This window comes from Melanerpes formicivorus, unplaced genomic scaffold, assembly GCF_026170545.1.
Source record: "Melanerpes formicivorus ecotype bairdi unplaced genomic scaffold, bMelFor1.0.p_v2 SCAF_175, whole genome shotgun sequence".
Lineage (NCBI taxonomy): Eukaryota > Metazoa > Chordata > Aves > Piciformes > Picidae > Melanerpes > Melanerpes formicivorus.
In genome coordinates, this window is record NW_027142527.1 from 253,205 (window position 1) to 275,879 (window position 22,675).

General features: G+C 42.4%; 1 protein-coding gene across 1 annotated transcript in view; it reads left to right on the plus strand.

Moving 5' to 3' along the window:
• The first annotated feature begins 611 nt into the window (after positions 1–611).
• LOC137457372 (uncharacterized) overlaps positions 612–22,675 on the plus strand; it is a 61,899-nt gene continuing 39,835 nt past the window's right edge. Inside the window, exons 1-3 of the mRNA XM_068169273.1 lie at positions 612–649; positions 1,919–4,453; positions 21,535–21,680. Of these exons, the coding sequence (XP_068025374.1) occupies positions 1,940–4,453; positions 21,535–21,680 (2,660 nt within the window). The 5' untranslated portion in view covers positions 612–649; positions 1,919–1,939. The remainder of the gene's footprint in view (positions 650–1,918; positions 4,454–21,534; positions 21,681–22,675) is intronic.

Sequence of the window (22,675 nt, forward strand, 5' to 3'; positions counted from 1 at the left end):
TGCAGGACCACATGGAGGGCCATCACAGATCCCCTATGTGACAGCTAGGCTGGCATGACATGGCACCAAAATCATCATGCTCACTCCCTCAGCTGGTGCTGGGGCTAGCTGGACTAGGTCTGTTGCACTGCACAGTGAAGAGAAATCATCCTTTCCTCAATTACCTAGTGCTGAAGCCAGCACTGAAAAATGCAGCTTCCAATCTTTAGGCTATGCTATGGTTTGTTTTAACAAGGGATTGAATGGCTTACAAACAGGTAAAATTGCTGCCAGATGCAAGGACATTAGCCTTTCCCAGCTGCTTTAGTGCTGCCATTCAAAAGAGTTTGCTATCAATAGGATTCCTTTGAGCTCTATTCTGACAAGTGCTGAGCACTATCTGGGAAGGGCTAGTGGTTTTCCATCCTCATTGAACTCAGTAGGAGTTTTGATTGCTCAGCACATTGCTGCAAAAATTCTGCTGAAATTCCCTTCAATCACACAATTATCCCCTCACCTCTTGCTCCTTCTTTTACAGTTGTAGAAGGAGGAATAAGTTACTGTAGCAGAACTGCCTGTGGAGAAAAGTTTTCAGCCTGAGGATTGTGAACAAACATCAAAATCAACAAGTTCCCTGAGTCAGGGCTGGAGACAGTCCTGGCTTAGCCAGGTAAGGGGACAAAGCATGACAAAGATTTGAAAGATTTACACTAAAATTCAGTAGTGATGTGGCCTGAAATGCCTTTGCCTCCTCCCTTTACCCCTTTGTATACATTTCTGCCCACTGCCTAATGTCCCTTGCTGTAACCAGTACAGGTTCACTGCAAGAAACATTCCATCAGCATCTAGGACACCTTCTGGCAGCTTTTACCAGCACAGTAACACATACTGTAGGCTCCTCAATAAAACTCAACAAGTTGCTTATCGTTTCAAACCTGTTTCTGGCTGAACAGAAATGCATTCCTCATGTATCTTTCCTTTGTACAGTCTGTACCTGTAGCCAAGGACATTAAACTGGTGCCAAATGGAGGTCTACTGAACAATACCACAAGGTTAAAGGCCGAGCACTTATGCTTAACAAACCATTCTGAAAGATGACCATCATTAAACTCCTTACAATTAAACTTTTTAGAAGTGATGGAAAAACTGAGAATTACCTGTGCCTTCCACCTTTTCACTCTGGAGTCAGCAGAGGCAGATGAAAGTCAACATTTGCTTTGACTCTCAGCACAATTAGGAGTTTAAAATGCAGGTCATGTCACCTTCCCTATTGTACTGGAATGGATGTTGAGAAGAGGTTTATGGACCTAATTCTGCACCTTGTTATGCCAGTCTGGATCTGCTACAGGTTCCCCAAACTGAAAACTAGGCTGTTCATTACTAGGGGAGGGGTGGCTTGCTTCTGAGTAGCAGCACTTCAGTATACTTTGCAGACAGTTTAGGAAGAAATGGCTTTGAACCCAAATTCCCAGCTGAAGCTGGGACTCCACTTGGAGCTCTTGCTACTCTGTAATAAAAATCTGCCTGTTTTTTTAATACCCTCCCCCCCTCCTCTGATGGCAGCTCCTGTGCTTACCAGCTCTCAAAACTCAGGCCATAATGTTTTTTCTACACCCTGCAGCAACACACAATGCAAGTCAAAGAGTCACAGAGGTGTGGTTGGGTTTTTCCTTTTTTATTGAAAGCCAGCTTTTTCCTCTCTTGTTGCAGGTGTAAGAGACTGGTACACTGGCACTGCTTAACACAAACAAACAGCCAATACCCAGAACTACCAAAAATATTTAAGGGGCTTTAACATTTACACAGGAAAGAGTAATTACAGCAAGTCTGATAATTACTAACTATTGAAGAGCTTTCTCTCAGTACTGTGTCCACAATCTGCATGCTTATTCTGGGCATTGCACAGTAGAAGTATTCTTAATTTTCTGTTTTCTCCTAGGGCACTTTCTTTCTTCAAGTGATGGCAGCAATAAGGAAATATAAACTCATAGGTGGTATAGTATACATAGATGAAAAAACACTTGAGAATAGAGAAAACACAGCATCAGAGACGGGCAATGAGTCTATCCCAACACATCTGCCTCATACTTCCATACTGCACCCACAGATTGGAGCAGCAGAAAATAAGGAGGTAGGAGAGAAAATGAGCCCCAGTGAAAGTGATGAGGATGCACTCTTAATAAGTCTTACATGGAAATTACAAAACTATGTGAAAACAGAGAAGGAAAAAGAAAACACTACAGCAGAGAGCGATAATGAGTCCATCCCAACACCTCTGTCTCATAATATCACATTCCCCCTTGGGGGTGGAGCACCAGTACCTAAGGAGAGTAGACAAATGGCAGAGAAAAAGAGAACAAATCAGAGTAACGATGTAGTCAAAACACATCCTAAAACAAAATCAGAAAACACTGAAACACCAACTAAGAAAAAAGAAAAACTGTTGGAGACTGTCAAAGAGTTCATTCCAACACCTCTCTCTCAGACTCCCACACTCCACCCCGGGGGTGGAGCGGCAGAAAATAAGGAAAGCTTAAAAATGGCAGAGAAAAAGAGGAGAAATGAGAGTAATGATGTGCACAAAGCAAGTCGGAAACGGAAATCAGAAAACAATGAAACACCACCTAAGAAAAAAATGGTGGAGAGTGTCATAGAGTTCTTTCCACCACCTGTCTCTCATGCTTCCATACGCCACCCCAGGGGTGCAGCAAAAAGTAAGGAAAGCTTAAAAATGGCAGAGAAAAAGAGGTCAAATCACAGTGGTGATGTGGAGAAAGCAAGTCGTAAACGGAAATTGGAAAACAATGAAACACCAACTAAGAAAAGACAAAAAACATTAGAGACTGTCCAAGAGTTCTTTCCACCACCTGTCTCTCATACTCCCACACTCCACCCCCGGGGTGGAAAAGCAGAAAATAAGGAAAGCTTAAAAATGGCAGAGAAAAAGAGGACAAATCAGAGTAATGATGTGCACAAAGCAAGTGGTAAATGGAAATCAGAAAACAATGAAACACCAACTAAGAAAAAATTGGTGGAGAGTGTCATAGAGCTCTTTCCACCACCTGTCTCTCATGCTTCCATACGCCGCCCCAGGGGTGCAGCAGAAAGTAAGGAAAGCTTAAAATTGGCAGAGAAAAAGAGGACAAATCAGAGTAATGATGTGCACAAAGCAAGTGATAAATGGAAATCAGAAAACAATGCAACACCAACTAAGAAAAGAGAAAAAACATTAGAGACTGTCCAAGAGTTCTTTCCACCACCTGCCTCTCATACTCCCACACTCCACCCCGGGGGTGGAACAGCAGAAAATAAGGAAAGCTTAAAAATGGCAGAGAAAAAGAGGACAAATCAGAGTAATGATGTGCACAAAGCAAGTCATAAATGGAAATCAGAAAACAATGAAACACCATCTAAGAAAAAATTGGTGGAGAGTGTCATAGAGTTCTTTCCACCACCTGTCTCTCATGCTTCCATACGCCGCCCCAGGGGTGCAGCAAAAAGTAAGGAAAGCTTAAAAATGGCAGAGAAAAAGAGGACAAATCACAGTGGTGATGTGGACAAAGCAAGTCATAAACAGAAATTGGAAAACAATGAAACACTAACTAAGAAAAGAGAAAAAACTTTAGAGACTGTCCAAGAGTTCTTTCCGCCACCTCTCCCTCATACTTCCATACGCCGCCCCAGTGGTGCCGCAGAAAATAAGGAAAGCTTAAAAATGGCAGAGAAAAAGAGGACAAATCACAGTGGTGATGTGGACAAAGCAAGTCGTAAACAGAAATTAGAAAACAATGAAACACCAACCAAGAAAAAATTGGTGGAGAGTGTCATAGAGTTCTTTCCACCACCTGTCTCTCATACTTCCATACGCCACCCCAGGGGTGCAGCAGAAAATAAGGAAAGCTTAAAAATGGCAGAGAAAAAGAGGTCAAATCACAGTGGTGATGTGGACAAAGCAAGTCGTAAACGGAAATCAGAAAACAATGAAACACCAACTAAGAAAAAAGAAGAAACCTCAGCGACTGTCAAGGGATCCTACCCAACACCTCCATCTCATACTCCCTTACTTAGCTCTAGAGGTGACGCAGCAGAAAACAAGGCACAGAGAAAGAGATCAAATCAGAGCAACGATGTAGTCAAAGCAAGTTGTAAAGAGACATTGGAAAACAATGAAAAACCAGCTGAGAAAAGTGATTCCAACTCAGCACAGCTGTCTCATAAGCTAAGGTGCATCGAAAAGAGGTTGGTCTACACCGATGAGGAGGACATTTCCCTCGAGTTCACTGAGGCTAGGCTGTCTACCAGCACACAATCAGCAGGTTGTGATTCTGGCAAAGCCGGTCCTTCACCGGCACCGCATGGCCGCACTTTGCCCCGCATTAGCAGACACTTTAAGTTAGCCATCGACCAAGCCCGTGCTTGCTACGGACACAGAAACTATGCAGGAGCCATGGAGCACCTTTCAACAGCTCTGAAGGTATGAGATGAACAAAGTACAATCACCATGGCAAAGTAAATGCAAGGCTGTCGTTGTACTGACTAGATACAATAATACCAAAGGGAGCAAGAAGCACAAACCTGGGATGGGGATGGTTTCAGGAGATGTCATTTCACACCAAATCTGAAAATTGAGAACCATAAATAAATCATAGCAGGAAGGGGGTACCAGACTGAACAAAAAAAGAGAAAAAAAGAATCCCAGGTGATTCTGTAGTTTTCTCCAGATCTTCACCCCATTTATGTATGGGGGGAATTCAAGTCCCAGACAGTGAAAACAAACTAACAAAACCCCCACAAACAGAAAAGCAAAACTTCCCCCCAAACCCAACCAAACAAAAAAAATCCCACAACTCTGGTTTGTTTGTTCATTTAATCCCAGCTCTACCAGAGACAAATGATATCTCAACTATCAGGGGAGGTTCCCACTCTACCCCAACTGTCCATGCACTACTGGACGAAGTGTTTAATCCTTTGATTAAACAAAAGGTCCGGTTCAGTGTCCTTTTTCTTTTTCCCCACAGCATTTCCAACATGCACTCTGTTTCCCTTCTTTTCTCTAAAGTCAAAAGACAGCCACTGGATTTGTGTAGAAACCCTTTCATTTCTGGGTGAGAAAGCACAGGTTCAGTAGTGGGTAACCGCCTCCTGGACACAGATGTCTTTCTCTCCAGTAGCTGAGAGTCCAAAAGCTGTGTTTTTGTGGAAGGAAAGAATTCTTGCCTGCCTCAGATACTACAAAAATAACATGACCTTGGCTATGATCTTTGAAACTAATCTGTGATTTTCATTACTTCCTGCCTTCAAGTGCTCAAACTTGAGCTGTCTTAAACAGACCTTTTCTTCAATAAGCAGATACTTCTCTGTTTTCACAAGCAGAGGCCTTTCCAGATTCAGGCTGAGCACCCGCCCAAAAGAGTTACCTAAAGACCTTTGACATTTTAGAAAGCCTTGAGTTTTATCAGTATACTGCAAGAAAAGAGTAAAAGAGGGAGTTCCTAGCACTTTGGCAAGGTTGCAATTAATTTCACAGGAGCAGAGAAGAAAAAGGAGGTGTAGGAAACCCCAGCAGGTAGGTCACAGTTCTATCCACCAGCCTCCTGCTTCCTGGAAGCCAGAGCTAGCAGCATTTACAGTAAAACTGATTGTTCAAAGTTGTATCATTATTCCCAGATTTCTCTAGTGCTGCTAATCTCAGTTCATTATATTGGAAATCCCTTGTATTATGGCCATGTAATTCATCATGTGCCAGTAGAAGTCATGGCTCATCATAATCACACAATGGGCAAGGACTTAGACGTAATCAGATTTTAGTTCCCCTGTCGTGTTTCCATAATGCTGCTGTAAAACCAGCATAAGCACAAACAAGCACCACTTGTTTAAACATTTTATCAGATGGATCTACAGTGTCTTTCTCCCTCCTGATTTAAACAACGCAAGATAACAAAAAATTGGATTACAATTGCTGGGAACTGACTCTGATAAACTGTTTGCTTGAGTGCAGAATGAAATTGAATAATGGCATCAGGCTCTCTCTTTCCAGTAATGTTAAATCTGTTAAATAGTTAAATTCTACAGACAAAGGCTGCTTTCAAAGAGGTAGCATTAGGGCATTTTGAAAACAGTGTCCCCAAGAGTATAGCTGTCTTACAGACCTTGACAGATGCCCTGTATCCCCACAACTAACCCCAACACTAACATTTGCTGTGCAGATGAGGGATTGACTTGTTCCGTGATACAGGATGCTAAAAAGATGCTTGCTGCAAAGATTTTAAAAGCCAGCATCTGCTGCTCAAATCAAGTTTCAAAAAGAGAGACACTTGCCACTTCACAGGAATATGGCCTGTGATTAGAATAGAGGACTTGCAAGCTAGGCTCTCTGGGCTCTCCCTGTCTACTCTGACCTCAATCACTTCAACTATGCACTTGACATCCTGAAAAAGGGTCCAGCTATACTTGGTTTCAGGGCTGCAATGCCAAACTTAATTCAAAAACATTTGTAAAGCACTAGAGCTTTGCAGCTGACAAGGAGATAACCTCTTCCTACTCCTTTATTCCCTCTACAATATTGAAGGGATTTTATGTTAAAGCAATAAATATTCTAGCACTGAGTGAGTAAGATTAGAAAGTGCCATTCTCTTTAGGCTTTGTTTCTCCCCCTACATTCAGGAACGAGGCTTGATGGGGACAAAAACACTTGACACCTGAAAGGAAAAGAGTACTTGTCTCCTAACAGGAAATGGAAAAGCTAGCTAATAGGCATCCTAGTGAAAGAATAAATAGATATTAAATAACTCCTTTTCGGGTTTGTGGGCAGAGTGCTTGGGAAATCACAGAATTGTAGAGCTGGGGCTCCTCAGCAGAAGCAAAGACCAGAATATCCCTGAAAGACACTTCTGTACTCATGACTAAAAATCTGCAGGAAGTAGGACTTCTCACCTATATTAGCAAGCTGACACAAAGTTTTTCCACATCTTCTATGCTGCAAAATAGCCCATACATTTGTTTTGGTATCCTTATTTGACACGAAGAGCCACTAACCACCCTGTGCTCTCTGTACTTGCAACCTCTTAGCTTGCCTCTTTTCAGTCTCCTCTAAATGAAATTAATTCAATCCTCTCAGGATTTTCTCCTGGGTCATGTTTTCTAAACCTCTCTATTCTTTTTGTTGCTTTTCTTTGGATCATTTCCAATTTGTCTCTGCTCAGATATAGGCAAATTTGAGATGGTGCAGAGGAAAGCAGAAAACTTAAGCTGCTGAGATTGGAACCCTGGCTGTTTTGCCCACAGCTTTTTGCAAGCTCAAAGATCAGGAAACTCAAAGTCATGGTTTCTAGTGTAAAATGTTTACAGATATTTTTTTCAGATGTAAGGAAATCAAACCTTTAGTCTGATACTGCACCACTTGGAGTTAGACACTCTGATGCAGAAAAGTGTGTGCATAGCACTGGATGTGAACAGTACCACTAAAGTTAGTGCTACCTTACCCGTTGTAAATATCATACACTGCTTGGCTCTACTCTAAGCAAAAAATGTCTGTTCTAGATCCATCCACATATTCAGGTTGTATTCTTTAGATCATGTTTTTCAGATATGCAAATAACAGGCAATTATGAAAGCCTAGCACCAAAGTGATTGAACTTGATAACAACCATGAAAAAAGGGAGTTAATGCAGGCAAGTGGTGGTCAGAGAAGGTGTGCTGCTAAAGTATTTTCTATCTGAAATGTCTTTAAATCATGCTGCTGCATACCAACATAGACTGCAGAGGAAAGAGAGGGAGAAGCAGGCTGAAGTGGGCACCAAATTGGAAACTGTTCATGGACTGATTTGAAAGTAACTTTATCCATGAGGACAGCTTAGAGAAAATGTGTTATTGAAGTACTTTATTTCCATTGAGAGATTCACACAGGCATACACAGACAGTAGGTGGTGACAGCTGCTACCAGAACCATTTGTTATCTTACTCCTATTCAGCTTTGGACAGTGTAAAATGAATAGAAATGCTGAAAAGCTTTACACAGGTGAACCAAACAATAACAAGTAGGGGAGAATGAATTCTGGTTAGGTTACTTTAGGGAAGAGCTCTACTTCTGTTTATTCCTGAGGCACAGATATAGGCTGTGTTTCTAATGCTGACAATAGTGTTGAGAGGATTCTTGATTGAGTTTGCCACCTCCACACCATCCTGAGGTGGGAAGAGAGGGGAGAGCTGGCCTTGCAGCTAACTTTAATGCCATCTATAGAAATGGCATGTAAATAAGGCTTCAGCAAATTATTGCTTTTCCCTAATAATCCTGTCCATCAAAATGGGAGTGAACCTTTCCCACAGTTTGCCTTAATAAAAGTGCTGGTGAGATAGCTCGTATTTGGACTTAGCAGTAGCCAATCTCTTGGCATCAAAAGGATTATATTAGTTGGCCTGAAATTAAATTGCTTTTCCCAAGCAATCATGACAGCTCTCAAAATCTTGCTCCAATATAGTCACATCACACCAGCTGACAGTTGCCTCCAAAAACTCATTCATTTTGGCCAGCTCCTCCTGCAAACACTATCAACATACTGAGGCTCGTGCTTCAAAGTGCAATAGGCATTTCAAACTACAATCCTCTGAGGAGGAGGTACTGGTATCAGTTTGGGCTTTTGTCTGATTGTTTGGTTATCACATGGAATATTTACACCAGTCTCAGTTTGCTTTGATTTTGGAGGGACTCAAGAGTGGAGGACTGACAAATTTTGTATTACAAAGGCAATCTATGAAGGAGATTTCAGTACACTGTCCAGAATATAGAGTTCCTGGCAAACTATTGCAGTATATTGATTCCACAATAGATGTTTCATTAGAAAGCTTTGGGGCTGGCTGGCTGGGGTTTTTTTTTTTGGCTGCTGTGACAACTCCTCTCACCCTGGCAGTACTGATAATGGGGACACTCCATAAAACAGGGTTGGTAATGAGAGGCACAGATTTCTAGTGCAGCACACAGATGTAGCTGAAGTCAGACAGCTGATACTTTCCAAAAACCTTTGTTCCCCATTTAATGTTTTCTAAGCAAATTATTTACAAGGAGAAAGACCCCTAAGTTTGCACTGGAGGGAGGTAAAGCCTTTAGCTGAAGTTGGGCCAATAAACAGGAACGACCTAGGTTTAGGAGTGCTGCAGGAAACATCCTTAGCTTCTGTGGGAGGGAAAGAGTCACATCAAGTTTGTTTTTATAAAGCAGCATCCACCTAGAAATCAGCACAAACTAAAATGCTATCTCCTCTGAATTTGGTGGGCCACTTGTAATCACAATATCACTACTGCAAGAAGGGGGCCGCTTTAACGACCAATTTGATCAGCGGATTCCACTTTATTGAGCATCAGACACATCTTTTATACAGTTTGCTATAATTATGCCCACTTGGCAACATACTATTGGTTGCTCTCTAAAAGGTTACATCATTGTTTTCACAACTCTGTGGAATTCTTCCATCCGGCCTAATTGCTCTCTTTCCCAGATCTCGCCTCCTCCTTATCTTGCTTGCCTCCCATCTCAGGGGCAGCTGGACTTCAGCATACCAAGCAATCAGCACTTTCTCACATCTCCTCTCCGCCAGTATATTATCAACAGAGAATTCTTCAAGGCCTGAATTGCACAGGTGTTCCTGGGACCCATGTCCCCTCTTGTCCGACAACAATTCCCCCGTTTTTCTTTTGTGCAAGTAAGGCCTTGGAAGTTATTCTTTGAACACTTTGCATAATACAATTATAAACAAGTTTAACAATAATCAAAATGAGTACAATAATACCTAAGAACCTTAAAACTTACTACTATAATTAACAAACATATTTACATTAAGTCTGGGTATCCCTATCAGACACGTCTGAAAAAGTTCAATCAATTCATTATTACCTGTTATGTTGCATCTTTATTTTCTCTAGGATGGTCAAAAAGCATAATTTGTTTAATGGTAGCAAGATTTCTTTAATCTGTAAAGGTAGATCTGGCCAGGCTCTAGCTTCACAGACAGAAAACTTGCAGGCAATCAGCAAGAGCAAAAGAGCTTCATTGCTTTGCCCAATATAAAATTACCCATAATAATGTGTTTTTGGTCATCCTAGTAATACTAATCTCTTATTGGTACCAACTTCACCCAAAAAGCAACCTTACAATAGTTTTCTTCATCTTATATAGTTTCATCATCTATATAAGCAAACTTATGCTAAATAGAAGGGAGGCATATGATAGTCTTAGAATAGGTGGTCAAATCCCTTCTCCCTACATTCAGTGTGGTAAGGGTCAGAGCATCCACTTTCACACATGCTCAATTGTGCAGGCTTCTTATCTGGAGAAAACAAATTCCTAGTTCTGAATGTTTATCTTTAAGACAGCTCCTTCTCAGCCGTGGTGTCTCCAATTAACCAGAAATCCCAGTGCACTCTAAGTCTTACAATTTTAACACAAATCACCATTTGGTCACCATTGATTTGTGTTAAAATTTCCAGATATTTCAGAACCTTCTTAATTGGATCATAATTAAGTTCATCTGTTCTGATCACATTCTGATCATAACCATTTGCTTGTAACTTATTGGCATAAACAATCTTACTTAAAGGTCTTAGTATTTTGTAACAACAATTGCAGAGTATTATGCATAGTAATATTACAATTATTCCAACAATATTACAAACAAATGTTTAAGCCAATTTAGATTTGGTAACCAGAAAGTTAACTTATCCCATATTTCTTTAAATCCACAAGAAGTATCATCTAAAGAAATCTGATGTAATATCTGATTGTGGTTTACAATCGCCTGTAAATCTGTTTTCACTCGTTTATCTAGATTAACATAACTACAACAACTTACATGTATGACTACACATACACCCTCTTCCTTAACATATAGAAAATCCAAAGCTAATCTATTCTGAGTAGATATTTTCGAGAGACTATTGATTTCAATTTGCTGCACTTTCATTGCATCTATGCTTGCATTCATCATGATTTCAACTGTAGCAGAAAAATTTACTATTGCTTTTTCAAGTCCAAGTCTTTTCTCTCCGGTCTGATCAAGATTCCACACATGGGAACATGGTTTTTGATTTCGATTGGACTACTTATGTACAAATAGGGTTAGGATCAAAATTAGGCTCCACCAAGTATATGTGAACTCTGCCTCCTCGGCCTGCTGGGGTGCAACCAGCAGCCGGGTGTATTTTCTTCTCGGCAGCAGTTACATTCTTCAGGAGCCCTACAGATTTTTTAACTCCTTAACCCACTTCAAAATTCCATTTGGAGTCTCGTCTCTACTTCCTTGGTTAGTTCGTTTACCATTTCCCATTGTGCTTTTGTTATTTCAATTCCTCTGCCTTCAAAATCTTATGTCTCTTACTTTTCCTTTTACTAATCCTTTTAATTATTCCTGATATTTCCCAACTAAAATTTCTCTAGTCTTTATTTCCCACTTATGCCAATCCCTTTCAATAATTTTCCATGGGGATTTAAATCCTTTTTCTCACCACAAAATAGGTTTTCTGTATTTACCAGCCCAAACTGCCTATTTTCAAATTCAGCATTCAGGACAAAATTATTTTGATTGATGCTTTTGACCCCAGATTATCATAATAGTTATTGTGATCGATGTTCGACTTCATGGGAAATGCTGTTTCCTCTCAGTCTTGGTTCTTCTGCACATTAGTGAAGGAATAGTTGTTAAAATTAATACCTATTTGCTACAAACCTTAACTTATGCTAATACCAAAAATCCTTAAAAGACTATGTTAAAATTAATCCATCAAATCAGTGTCTAAAAAGAAATAAAATTGGTACATTAACTAAAAAACACTTTCCAAAATTAAAAGCTGTTTATACATTCCTTAACTATATTACATGGAGCTCCTTTGAAATGCCTAGGCAGACAACTAAGAAGGTTCGAACCAAAAGAAAATCTTACAATTTGAACTCTTAACTAAGTGCATACACCTTACTGCAATTACTATGTACTAAGTACTTATAAATACCAAATGCTTACTTATTCATTATGCTTATTAGAAAAACTTAACAAAACTCTAAATAACAAATCTCTGAAAGACGTTATAATCAGAAATGACAAAATGAGTACTGTTGCTTTAAATCAAAACAGAGTGGTGCGGCTAAAGCCGCTGCGGGGGAAAGGGGTGGGGGCTGCTGCCGTGGCAGCTGCTCCGCTGCTACTGTCGGTGCTGTCGGTGTCGGTGGTGCGTCAGCCGGTACCGCCTTGGTCGGAGCCGTCGGTATCCGCGGGGGCCGGCAGGGCTCGCGGGAGGAGAGCGGTGGCAGGAACGCTGTAACCGCGAGCCTCCAAGCGCTCCATTTTTTCTAAGAGGGGCCGTAAAGCAAAGTCGGCGCTGTTTGAATTCCTCGCTGCCGGTATTGTCTTCCGAGTCCGAGCCGTCGCTGGCGATGTCAGAGGAAGGTTCCCCGCTGTGTGCAAACGGCAGTGGTGACGGCTGGTAAACGCGGTGTGGTCGCCGCAAGATGTATCGGGGGCGGCCCCGGTCGATCGGTCGACAGTTCTCAGACACATCTTTCAGCTGCAACTCAGATACACCTGGCGCTGCATCTCGTCCTGACAAAGTTGCTCTAACTGCAGCAGCCATTCGCTGTTTCAGTTCGTAGGTTTTAACACAGTTCATGCATTCTTGCCACGACTCTTGCAGCTTTATAGCAGTTTTATCACCATCTATAACCAAGTCCCACAACTTGTTCCTGTATTCTCTCCAACAAGCTTCATCAAAATAACTATCTCCGCTAGGGAAATGCCCTAAAGCGGATCTATGGGCCAAAAGTCCAGGCATTACTTTAGACGATATCTCCGCCTTACGCTTTTCGATGACACTGTATTTCGCCTGATGACTGCTTATAGGGTCGGCCTTGCCCTTTCGAGTTTGTGCGCAAAGGTACTAAGGCTGCCATAACCTGCTGACTATGCTCAAGCTGTTTTGTCATTGTCATTGACAACACCTCAGCCTGTTTTTGTAATCCCTTATCAATCACCTCCGTCAACATGGCCATCGGATTGCTTGGCAAGTCCTGAGCCCTCTGCAACAACTCGGCTACCGTCCATCTAGGATCTGCTGATGTAATAAGCTGCTGCGTCTGCTGGTTCCCATTCTGCATTAAACACTGCCTTAAAATTGCCTCTCGGATACCTTCTCCTACGCTTGCTGCTCTAAGTGTGGCAAGCAACTTATCCACAAATTCGCCAAGAGGTTCCTGTCTACCTTGCTTAATTCCCATATAGTGAGGATTTGCATTTCCATCCTTCTGCTTTTCAAAAGCCATCCTTACTATCTGGGCTGATGCTTGCAAAACAGGCGGCTGTAAAAGTGCCTGTAACTCTGGTCTCTCGTACTGTCCCGTTCCACACAACTGATCTACTGTTACATCAAATAGTGGGTCGTTTTGCTGTCTTTGTACTCCAGCTGATTGTCTAGCTAGGTGTTCCCACTCATTCAAAAATGTCATAAATTGAGATGCTGTTAGGATCAGCTTCATAACATTATAAGAATCTCTAGGTAACATATTATAGTTCATATAAATAAAATCAATCATCTGTCTAGCTGGTTCAAATTGAACCCCAAACTGACTCGCAGTCTGTCGTAATTGAGATAACAATTTCCATGGCAATTGGGTTACATCAGCCTGGACAACATTCTGCTCCCCAGGGACCTGTGTATACATTACTGGAAAAGCTTGATGTGAAACAGCCAGCTGGCTAAGCCCTTCCTGATCTCCTTCGGCGTTTAAGTGCTCTGCAACCTTTCGCCAATACTCTGTGTGCTTTCTTGCATGATCTTTAACACCACCTCCAGGATCTATCGCCCTGTTTGTCTCCTCTCCCTCACTTACTTTCTTCTCCTGTACAATTTGCTCAGCTAAAAGATACGGGGAAGGCTCCTCAGCAGAGTCCTGTGTTACAGATTGTAATTCGACTCTGCCACCTAGTCCTTTTACACACGCAGCCTTCTCCTTTCTTAAATAATCCTGAACCTCTTCTGACAAAGCCAACCCAGCATGTGTAACACTTGCTCCATTTGGGTCCGTATAATCTAAACGTACCCTGGCTTGATAAGCTGCCATTTGCTCAGCACGATGCTGATCCAATGCTGTCATAACCATCTTCCACCATTTTCCACACTCCTTTGCTCGTTTTTCATCATCTAAGCCATGCAGCCACAAGTCTTGTCCAGACTTTTTCCACTGCAATCTTTCAAACACCTCATTTGGGTCCTTAAAATATCCTAACTCTCCTGCATAGCTTAACAGCGGCACCAACTCCTTTGTAAAATTTAACTTACACTGTCGCTTTTCTAAAAAGCATATAAATAAATCATACGCTGCCTGCCTATCCATGTCCGTATTTAAACGTTAATACCTGTGCGCACAGACCTCGTTTAAGCAGTTTCCGGCTCTACAGCGTCTTCGGCTTCAAGGCTGTCTTCCCTTTTCTTGCAGCCTCCGGTACTGCTATCCCGGGCCGGCCGTCTTCTTGCCTCCCGGCTTACTGCGAATCTCCCAACGTCCCGAAGAACTTCTTAAACCCTAACGTTTGTCTTCATTAGGGTCCCGTGTTCGAGCGCCACTTACTGCAAGAAGGGGGCCGCTTTAACGACCAATTTGATCAGCGGATTCCACTTTATTGAGCATCAGACACATCTTTTATACAGTTTGCTATAATTATGCCCACTTGGCAACATACTATTGGTTGCTCTCTAAAAGGTTACATCATTGTTTTCACAACTCTGTGGAATTCTTCCATCCGGCCTAATTGCTCTCTTTCCCAGATCTCGCCTCCTCCTTATCTTGCTTGCCTCCCATCTCAGGGGCAGCTGGACTTCAGCATACCAAGCAATCAGCACTTTCTCACATCTCCTCTCCGCCAGTATATTATCAACAGAGAATTCTTCAAGGCCTGAATTGCACAGGTGTTCCTGGGACCCATGTCCCCTCTTGTCCGACAACATATCACAGTATCACTTAGGTTGGAAAGGACCTTGAGGATCATCAAGTCCAACCTATCAACACAGACCCCACGACTAACCATGGCACCAAGTGCCACGTCCAATCTCCCCTTGAATGCCTCCAGGGTCGATGACTCAACCACCTCCCTGGGCAACCCGTTCCAATGCCGAATGACTCACTCCTCGGTGAAGAACTTCCTCCTCACCTCGAGTCTCAACCTCCCCTGGCGCAGCTTGAGACTGTGTCCCCTTGTTCTGGTGCTGGTTGCCTGGGAGAAGAGGCCAACCCCTTCCTGGCTACAACCACCCTTCAGGTAGTTGTAGAGGGCAATGAGGTCACCCCTGAGCCTCCTCTTCTCCAGGCTAAACAATCCCAGCTCCCTCAGCCTCTCCTCATAGGGCTTGTGTTCAAGGCCTCTCACCAGCCTTGTTGCCCTTCTCTGGACACGCTCAAGTGTTTTGATGTCCTTCTTAAACTGAGGGGCCCAGAACTGGACACAGTACTCAAGGTGCGGCCTAACCAAAGCAGAGTACAGGGGCACAATGACCTCCCTGCTCCTGCTGGCCACACTATTCCTAATGCAGGCCAGGATGCTATTTGCCCTCCTGGCCACGTGGGCACACTGTTGGCTCATATTCAGGTGGCTGTCGATCAGCACACCCAGGTCCCTCTCTGTTTGGGAGCTCTCCAGCCACTCCGACCCCAGCCTATAGCTCTGCATGGGATTGCCGTAGCCAAAGTGCAGCACTCAGCACTTGGACTTGTTGAATGCCATCCCATTGGACTCTGCCCATCTGTCCAGTCAGTCGAGGTCCCTCTTTTGCAGAGAGCTCAATCTCCCAAAAAGGCCAGAACAGTGATAGAGATGTAAAACCTGCCAGCCTCCAGGGAGCATAAAACTTGGGTTTGAACCTCTCTAATCTTCTGCCCTACCAGGAACCAAATCCTTTCCACATACCTATGGTTCCTGCAAAAAGGCTCATTGTAGGCAAAGAAGGAATTTCAGCCTAGACATAGACAGATTTGAAGATAAACTCACTGAGAAATGTGGGGAGAGCAAGCTCAATCCCACCCCACGCTAAGGGCATGCAGCCTGGTAAGTTCATCTGGTAACAAGTCAATGCTCCCCAGATTCAATGTGTTCTGGCAAGCACTGGCTTTCAGAATAGAAATAAGGATCATTTCTTGTAAGTTAGCATATCTGAGGGATATCTGGCTCTCAGTCAGTACTCTATAACCAATAATATGCCCAAGATAGCAAATATGCCCTGCATACACATTCCTATTACAGAGCCCAGTGCTAACACTGCAGAGAGAAGCTGACATGCCAAAAATATCCCATGTACAGATTATTTGACTTATCCACTGCAGAGCACACTGCAGGAAGCCTAGTAAAATTTAGTTCTTACCTGACATCTGCCTTCATATTTAGCAGGGAATTATGTATCTTCAATATGTTTTCTAGCAAGTTATTGACACAAATCTCATCAGCAATAACGACAGGGGGTTTATATACAGTTCCTGCACGGCTGACTGAAACTGCCTACCAGGATGTCAGTATGACTTTGAAGAGAAGCTGGAAAGTTATGCTGCATGAAATCATATCGAGAGAAAATCTTTTATGCTCCATACTGACTTTTTTTCCCCTCTTCACCGAGACAAACCCACCATTAAATGGCTCTTTGTTGCACTGCTCTCCTGCAGTATTTTTGACAGTGCCTAATAGCTGCAAGGACTGGATTACAGTGCAAGATACAAAGAGAGTTTGCTTTCAGCCCTGTGCGAGGCTTGCTACCAAGTCTGAAAGTTATTTTCAGTAGTAGCCTTCCTTAGCAGACATTTTCTGGGATGCAGTTAGTATGCAACTTGTCAGGTACCTGATGTGCAATGCAGTGACACTATGAGGCTGATTACTTGGATGGCTTGGTTAGGACTGTTGACTAGTTGTATGAAAAGGTGCTCCTAAATCTCTCTTGCCTTTTCAGGTCTGTCCCTCTGATTAGCCACTTTAAAAGAACTAAATAAATAACTCCAGCTTAAAACCACAAAGTTGTCTTCAAACCAGAGAGGTAGGATTCAGTATTGCTCTGCTGACAAACACCACAACAAATAATAAAAGAGGAAACAAAGCAATCATCTCCAGCAAGGCCAGCAGGTGCTCTAGTCAAACTAACTCTTTAACCCCTTCAGCCAGGCAGAGAATAGCATGTGTGATCTTATGGAACTTGCCAAAGAATCTCATTGCCACACACTATCTGACCAAATTTACTTATTCTGCCCAAGAGAAATTTGCTATCTATGTCCACACATGTAGAGAGATACCTCTTGAGCATCTTCTTCGAGGCAAACCATATTCCTGAATTTAATGCACACCAAACCTCTGCCAGTGCTTAGCAAACCCTCACCATGGCCAGTTTCTCACACCTGAACCTTGTTTTCAGTGAAAACAGTGACAACATACAGATCACCAGAGCTCAGATTTGATTCTTCCAGCTTACACACATACTAACCAGGAGCTACCTTAAGGATCAGCATTTCCACTGGTCTTTTACCAAAGCCAGGAAGGGTTTGGGAAGCATCTTTCCTTCCCTTTTTTATTAGCTACTGCCTAGGAGGTCTTTACTCATAAAATGTCCTTGCTTGCTACTGCCAAAATTTAAGCCCTAGTACTGCAACAAGATCTATGCTGAGTTCACAGTGTCACAGACTTGTTCTGTGACCTCTGACAGAGTACTGTATCACAAGCATTTATACAACTGGGGTTTCAGCAGCATATTTATAAGGTCCTATATGTTTAATTCCTGAGATTTCATTTCTATACATGCTAACTCTTTGACTGGGATAACTCAGCAGTCCACAAAAGGATGCATGGATACAACCTGCATGATGGCCTCCAGTTCTAACAAAAGCCCCTGGGAAAAAAGAAATATCCTTTGGCAAGGTTTTTTTTTCAAATGAAATATTGCTTCTGGGAAAATCCTCCTTTCTGCTGACAGGAGTATTCCCAGCTAGACTAGGTCTGACAGTAAAACAAGAAAATAAACAAACACATTAGATTTGCTAGCTATGGTAAAGGACATAAAATGGTACACTGCAGGCTTTTAAGCTCAGATTGGCTGTAAACTTCAGATGTTTAAGTTGTTTGCTTCAATCTTGTCTCTAACACATTGGCAAGATTTCAGCAGATCAAAAGCTCAGTCTCAAGACATACCCCCAGATATCCCAGTTTGGAATTCAAATAACATTCTGTAAGATAGCTCTGGGAAAAGAAACCCTCAGTGGTACAAAATGCAACTGTCTCTCCAAGCCCACATTTCTATTTGAATGTCCTTGTGACAGGACCTTAAGGTACTGAGAGAAGTCAGATGGAGGTGCTTTGACCTTTTACTTCAAGCACTCCAAAACCACCAACAGCCTTTTGATCTTCAAAGGTTGTGTTATCGGACTGCAGAAAGCTTGGTTCTCCTATGGGAAACATGAAAATTGCAAACAATTCTCCTCCCTGCTCGTTATGCCTGTGCATGGCACAGCCTTTCCTTCCCTTACTCTCAGGCCAGCAGGGTTTCCCAAACTTACTACGATCTGTAGCTACAGAGGCTTCTTGGGATCCCTAGGAAATGTTCCTTTTTCTCATCACCTTTGAAACTCAGACGTGAGGCTTTCTACAACTCTTCTCCACATCCTCACCTGTGCTGCAAAATCTCAGCTCACTGTCTCCTGCCTGCCTAATTCCTCCCCTAGGATCTTCCCCAAATCAGCTTGCTCAGGTGCTTTCTGGCACTGTCTTTGCCTCACCCTCGAAAGCCACTGTCAGACTCAATATTCAGTGGCAGATAGGACAACACAAGGAAACAGTCCTTTTCCCGCCGCACAGCCAAGTTCTTTGAGAAGAAAGGCCAGCAAAATACAGTTAAGGGGGATGAAATGGACACAGAAGGGATCAAATCCATCAGAGCTGCCAAGGCAGTTCGCCCAACAGAGATTTGTTTGTGGTAGTGACCATACTGCTGCCAGAAAAATCCCTTTGGCCAGTGACTACAACTAACTCCACACCTCACTAATGCCAGACACCAGGGCTATTTGGAACGGTCCTAACTTCTTTGCTCTGTACAGAAGGAGTTGTTTCTGTACAATTCAATTGACTCTTGCTTTCGGTGCACCATGCTGTTGTTTGTACAGAGTTAGTGGAGAAGTGTTTAGTCTCAAACAAACAAAATCTTAATCCACTGCAGAAATGCTACACAAAAATCAGGAGAGAGGTTGGGATGCACTAAACACAGAACCTAGATGGCACAGGCACATCCTTTTACACTACTGCTCTGGTTTTGCCAGATTAAAGATCGAGTTATTTTTCGTTGCTTTGAACTCTTACGCTGAGATATCTAAGACCTGGCAGAATCCAATCTTCACTGTACTTAAACATCTTTGCTGAATCCTTATCTGTTCAGGTGTGGTTTACAGAGGCTCACATCCTGGTTTTTGTCAGAGATAACAGAGGGGTTAGGCAGGTCCAAACATAACTCTTCCTATCAGTAGTAAGACTCAAGGAAACTCTTAATTGCAGCACTTTATAGTGAAGGGATCCCTAAAGGATTCTTCTCTTCTCACAATCATTCAGGAACTTGAAAGTCCAAGGAGTAGCCTCAAATCTCTCATTCCCATAAATTTAACAGAGGTCACAGCATGGCCAATTCAGCTGAAAAGTGTTATTACAGAAAAACTTGATGACACATTTATGTTCACTGATGTCAACATCATTCTCTGGGTCTTTTAGCCACACAGAGCATGCCTTATCCACAGAGACACTTCAGCAGACATATACAGTACCATGAGCAAAGTTAGAAGTGATGAATTCTCTCATTTATAACTTCTACTGAGAACAAGATGATAGAACATCTTAAATGTATGGGTGTTATTATATACACTGTGTCACTTTACTCAGCAGAGAAGGGTTGGGAAAGGGAAAAAAAGTATTTCTCATGCCTGAACTGGGGGGACACTTCTTTGAATGACCCTTGTTGCCTGTAAAGAATTGAGCTGACCTCTAACCAGTGCACAAAAACATTGAAGATAGGGCTAGCTTTGGAGGTGTTAAGTGTGGATCTTGCTTTTAAGGATCACACATGGAAAGAAAGATAGAGAGAGAGAGAGAGAGAGAGGGAAGAGCTTTTTTTCTTGACAGATTTAATCTTCCAAAGGCATCTCAAAATGCTGAGTTGACAGTGCACCTCCTAGAGAAAAAACACTTAGGTAGGCACAAGAAACTGCTATAACTAAACTCATTAGTGATGAGGAGCTAGACAAACAAGCCAGATCCTCCTCCTTCCATTTTCTTTGGTGGCCAGCAACACTGGACACAGTAAGAGTCACTTGGTTATAACCCATTTAAAACAGAGGCTGCGTTAATCCACAATAGGCTGCAGTTGTGTGTCAGTGCTGTAACAGCCCTCAGCACTGATCTCAGTGTGAATCAGGAGCTTAAGCACACAGCCTAGGTAAATATTAATTTATTAATCTTCATTAGAAATCTGCCTTTCCAGCTGATTCACAGTGAAGTGACTGAGTCAGAGGAAATCACTGCACACTAAACATCCTGTTAGGGATGTTTAGCCAAGGAAAAGACATTCAATTGCATTTTCATTAGTAGCAGTATATGGTTATTGTCCTTAAAGACAAGGCTCTTAGACTTAATCTATTTGTTTACAGCTGTATCTAATTGCTTACAGTTGAGTTTTCCTAAGAACTGGAAGCTCTTTTTCACTACACTTTGGTAGTACAAGATCAGGTTGCCTGCAGATGAATCAAAAGATTTGAGGATTGAAGGTGGTCCTGCCCAGTACTGGAGCTCTGTCAATACCAAGGACTCTCCAAAACTTCAGGGAGTTGTGGGTTATCCAATTCTAATGATGCACATTAGGAGATAGAATGTTATTTAATGAGAAAGTCACTGGCTGTGAAGATCAGCAGGCAATTTATCTATCAGGAAGAAAGTATTTTTTTTTTTAGATAGAAAACATGCTGTTTCTCTGTGTTAAATTCTATACAGCTCAAGGAAATGGGAAAGCTTGGTGATCTTATCCTTTTGATTTCCTATACCAGTTTTCTGGAAGGACAAGTCCCATTAAAAGAGGAGAAGAGTTTCTGGTTTCCTTGCCTTGTGTCACTCTCTGCTGTCCTACCTGTGGGACAAGGGCAGCAGAGCCTGCAGCAGAATTCACCACTGGCTCACTAAAATAAGTAAATAGCTGTCTGAGACTCCTCCTTCAACCATGGTCTCAGCCAGCCACAGATTTGGGGAGCCTGAAGTTGAGCCTTTACCTTTGAAACTGGGGAAAAACAGTTCCATTCCTAACAGTGGTTTTTACATTTTAGCTTATTATCTGCTCTCTTGGCTACCCCTTCTGGGGAGATGACACTGCACTTTATCTCATGATCACATGCATCTGTGGTGCTAGTTAAAGGCAGGGAATATTTTACTTAGAAGTCAGTTTTCTCCATTCATCAGTTACAAAACACATTTCTATCTAACAGAAGGTGTAATATAACAGTAGTAAATCAGATTTTTGTTTCTTGTACAGCTTTGCAGAGATGGTACTTCTGTAGAAAATCCCTTGGAGACATCTGCAGATGATATTTCCAGCATTGCCAGTTTTATTGAGACAAAGCTCGCCATGTGCTGCTTAAAAATGAAGAGGCCTAGTGATGCTCTGACTCATGCACACAGGTAAGAATAAATATTGATTAGATACCCTTCTGAGACTGAGGTAACAAAAATTAAACAAAAACTATGAAAAATCTTGTGCAGGAAGGATCAGTCTAACATTGAGTTACAATAGCCACCTATGCATTTACTGCTTGCATAACTCAGTAGGTAAGGATATGCAGCTAAGTCACAGACACAGCTCAGAGCACCCTTAAGATTGAAGCCAGACAAATATAAACATGCTCAGTCTTATACAGCAGTAATGATATTAGAAGCTCTTGATCTTTTTCAAGCCAGATTAGGTCAGGGATGGCTTCAAATGATTTTCATTATATAATTCCTCATGGGCTCACTTCAGATCCACATCAAAGACCAGCACCACCAGCAATGCATAAAGAAGCCAGAATCAAAACTTGGGCATGGTGGAGATGAAATTCCCATTAGTTTCAGATGAGTTAGGATTTTGCTGGGTTTGTGCTGCCTTTACTTACCACTCAGGCATAACGATAGTTTGTTAAGGGCATGCATGTCCTGCCAGCAACACTTCATGAACTGAGGGCTCCGTTAACTTTTTTCCCTTGTATGAGATGTATTAGGATGGACATTGCAATTAGCACAGGGTAAGAAGTTTTTCATACCATCATCTCAAATAGAACTACAAAAGAGGAGTTACAACAAAAGGAGGCGGCACACGCTTCTGCCTAATGCACAGCAGGCAGTGGTGAAGAATAACATGTGGGTAAAGAAATGTGATGCCATCATGGCAGCAGGTTCATTCACCTACATGCAAAGTCATGAGAAGTCTGACTTAATGACAACCTCTTCAGCTCCTGTCCCCATTCCTCCACACCCCTTTCCCTTGTTTTCCCACACCCCTTGTTTGCAGAGCTATGCCTACCTTGAGTCCACGTCGTGGGGGCGTCCATCCTTCAGATGAGTTCCAAGCACCATCTGGGCTGGGGGTCTGAATGCCCATGAGTGGTTAGAGAACAGCATCTGCTTTCCCAGAGCACATC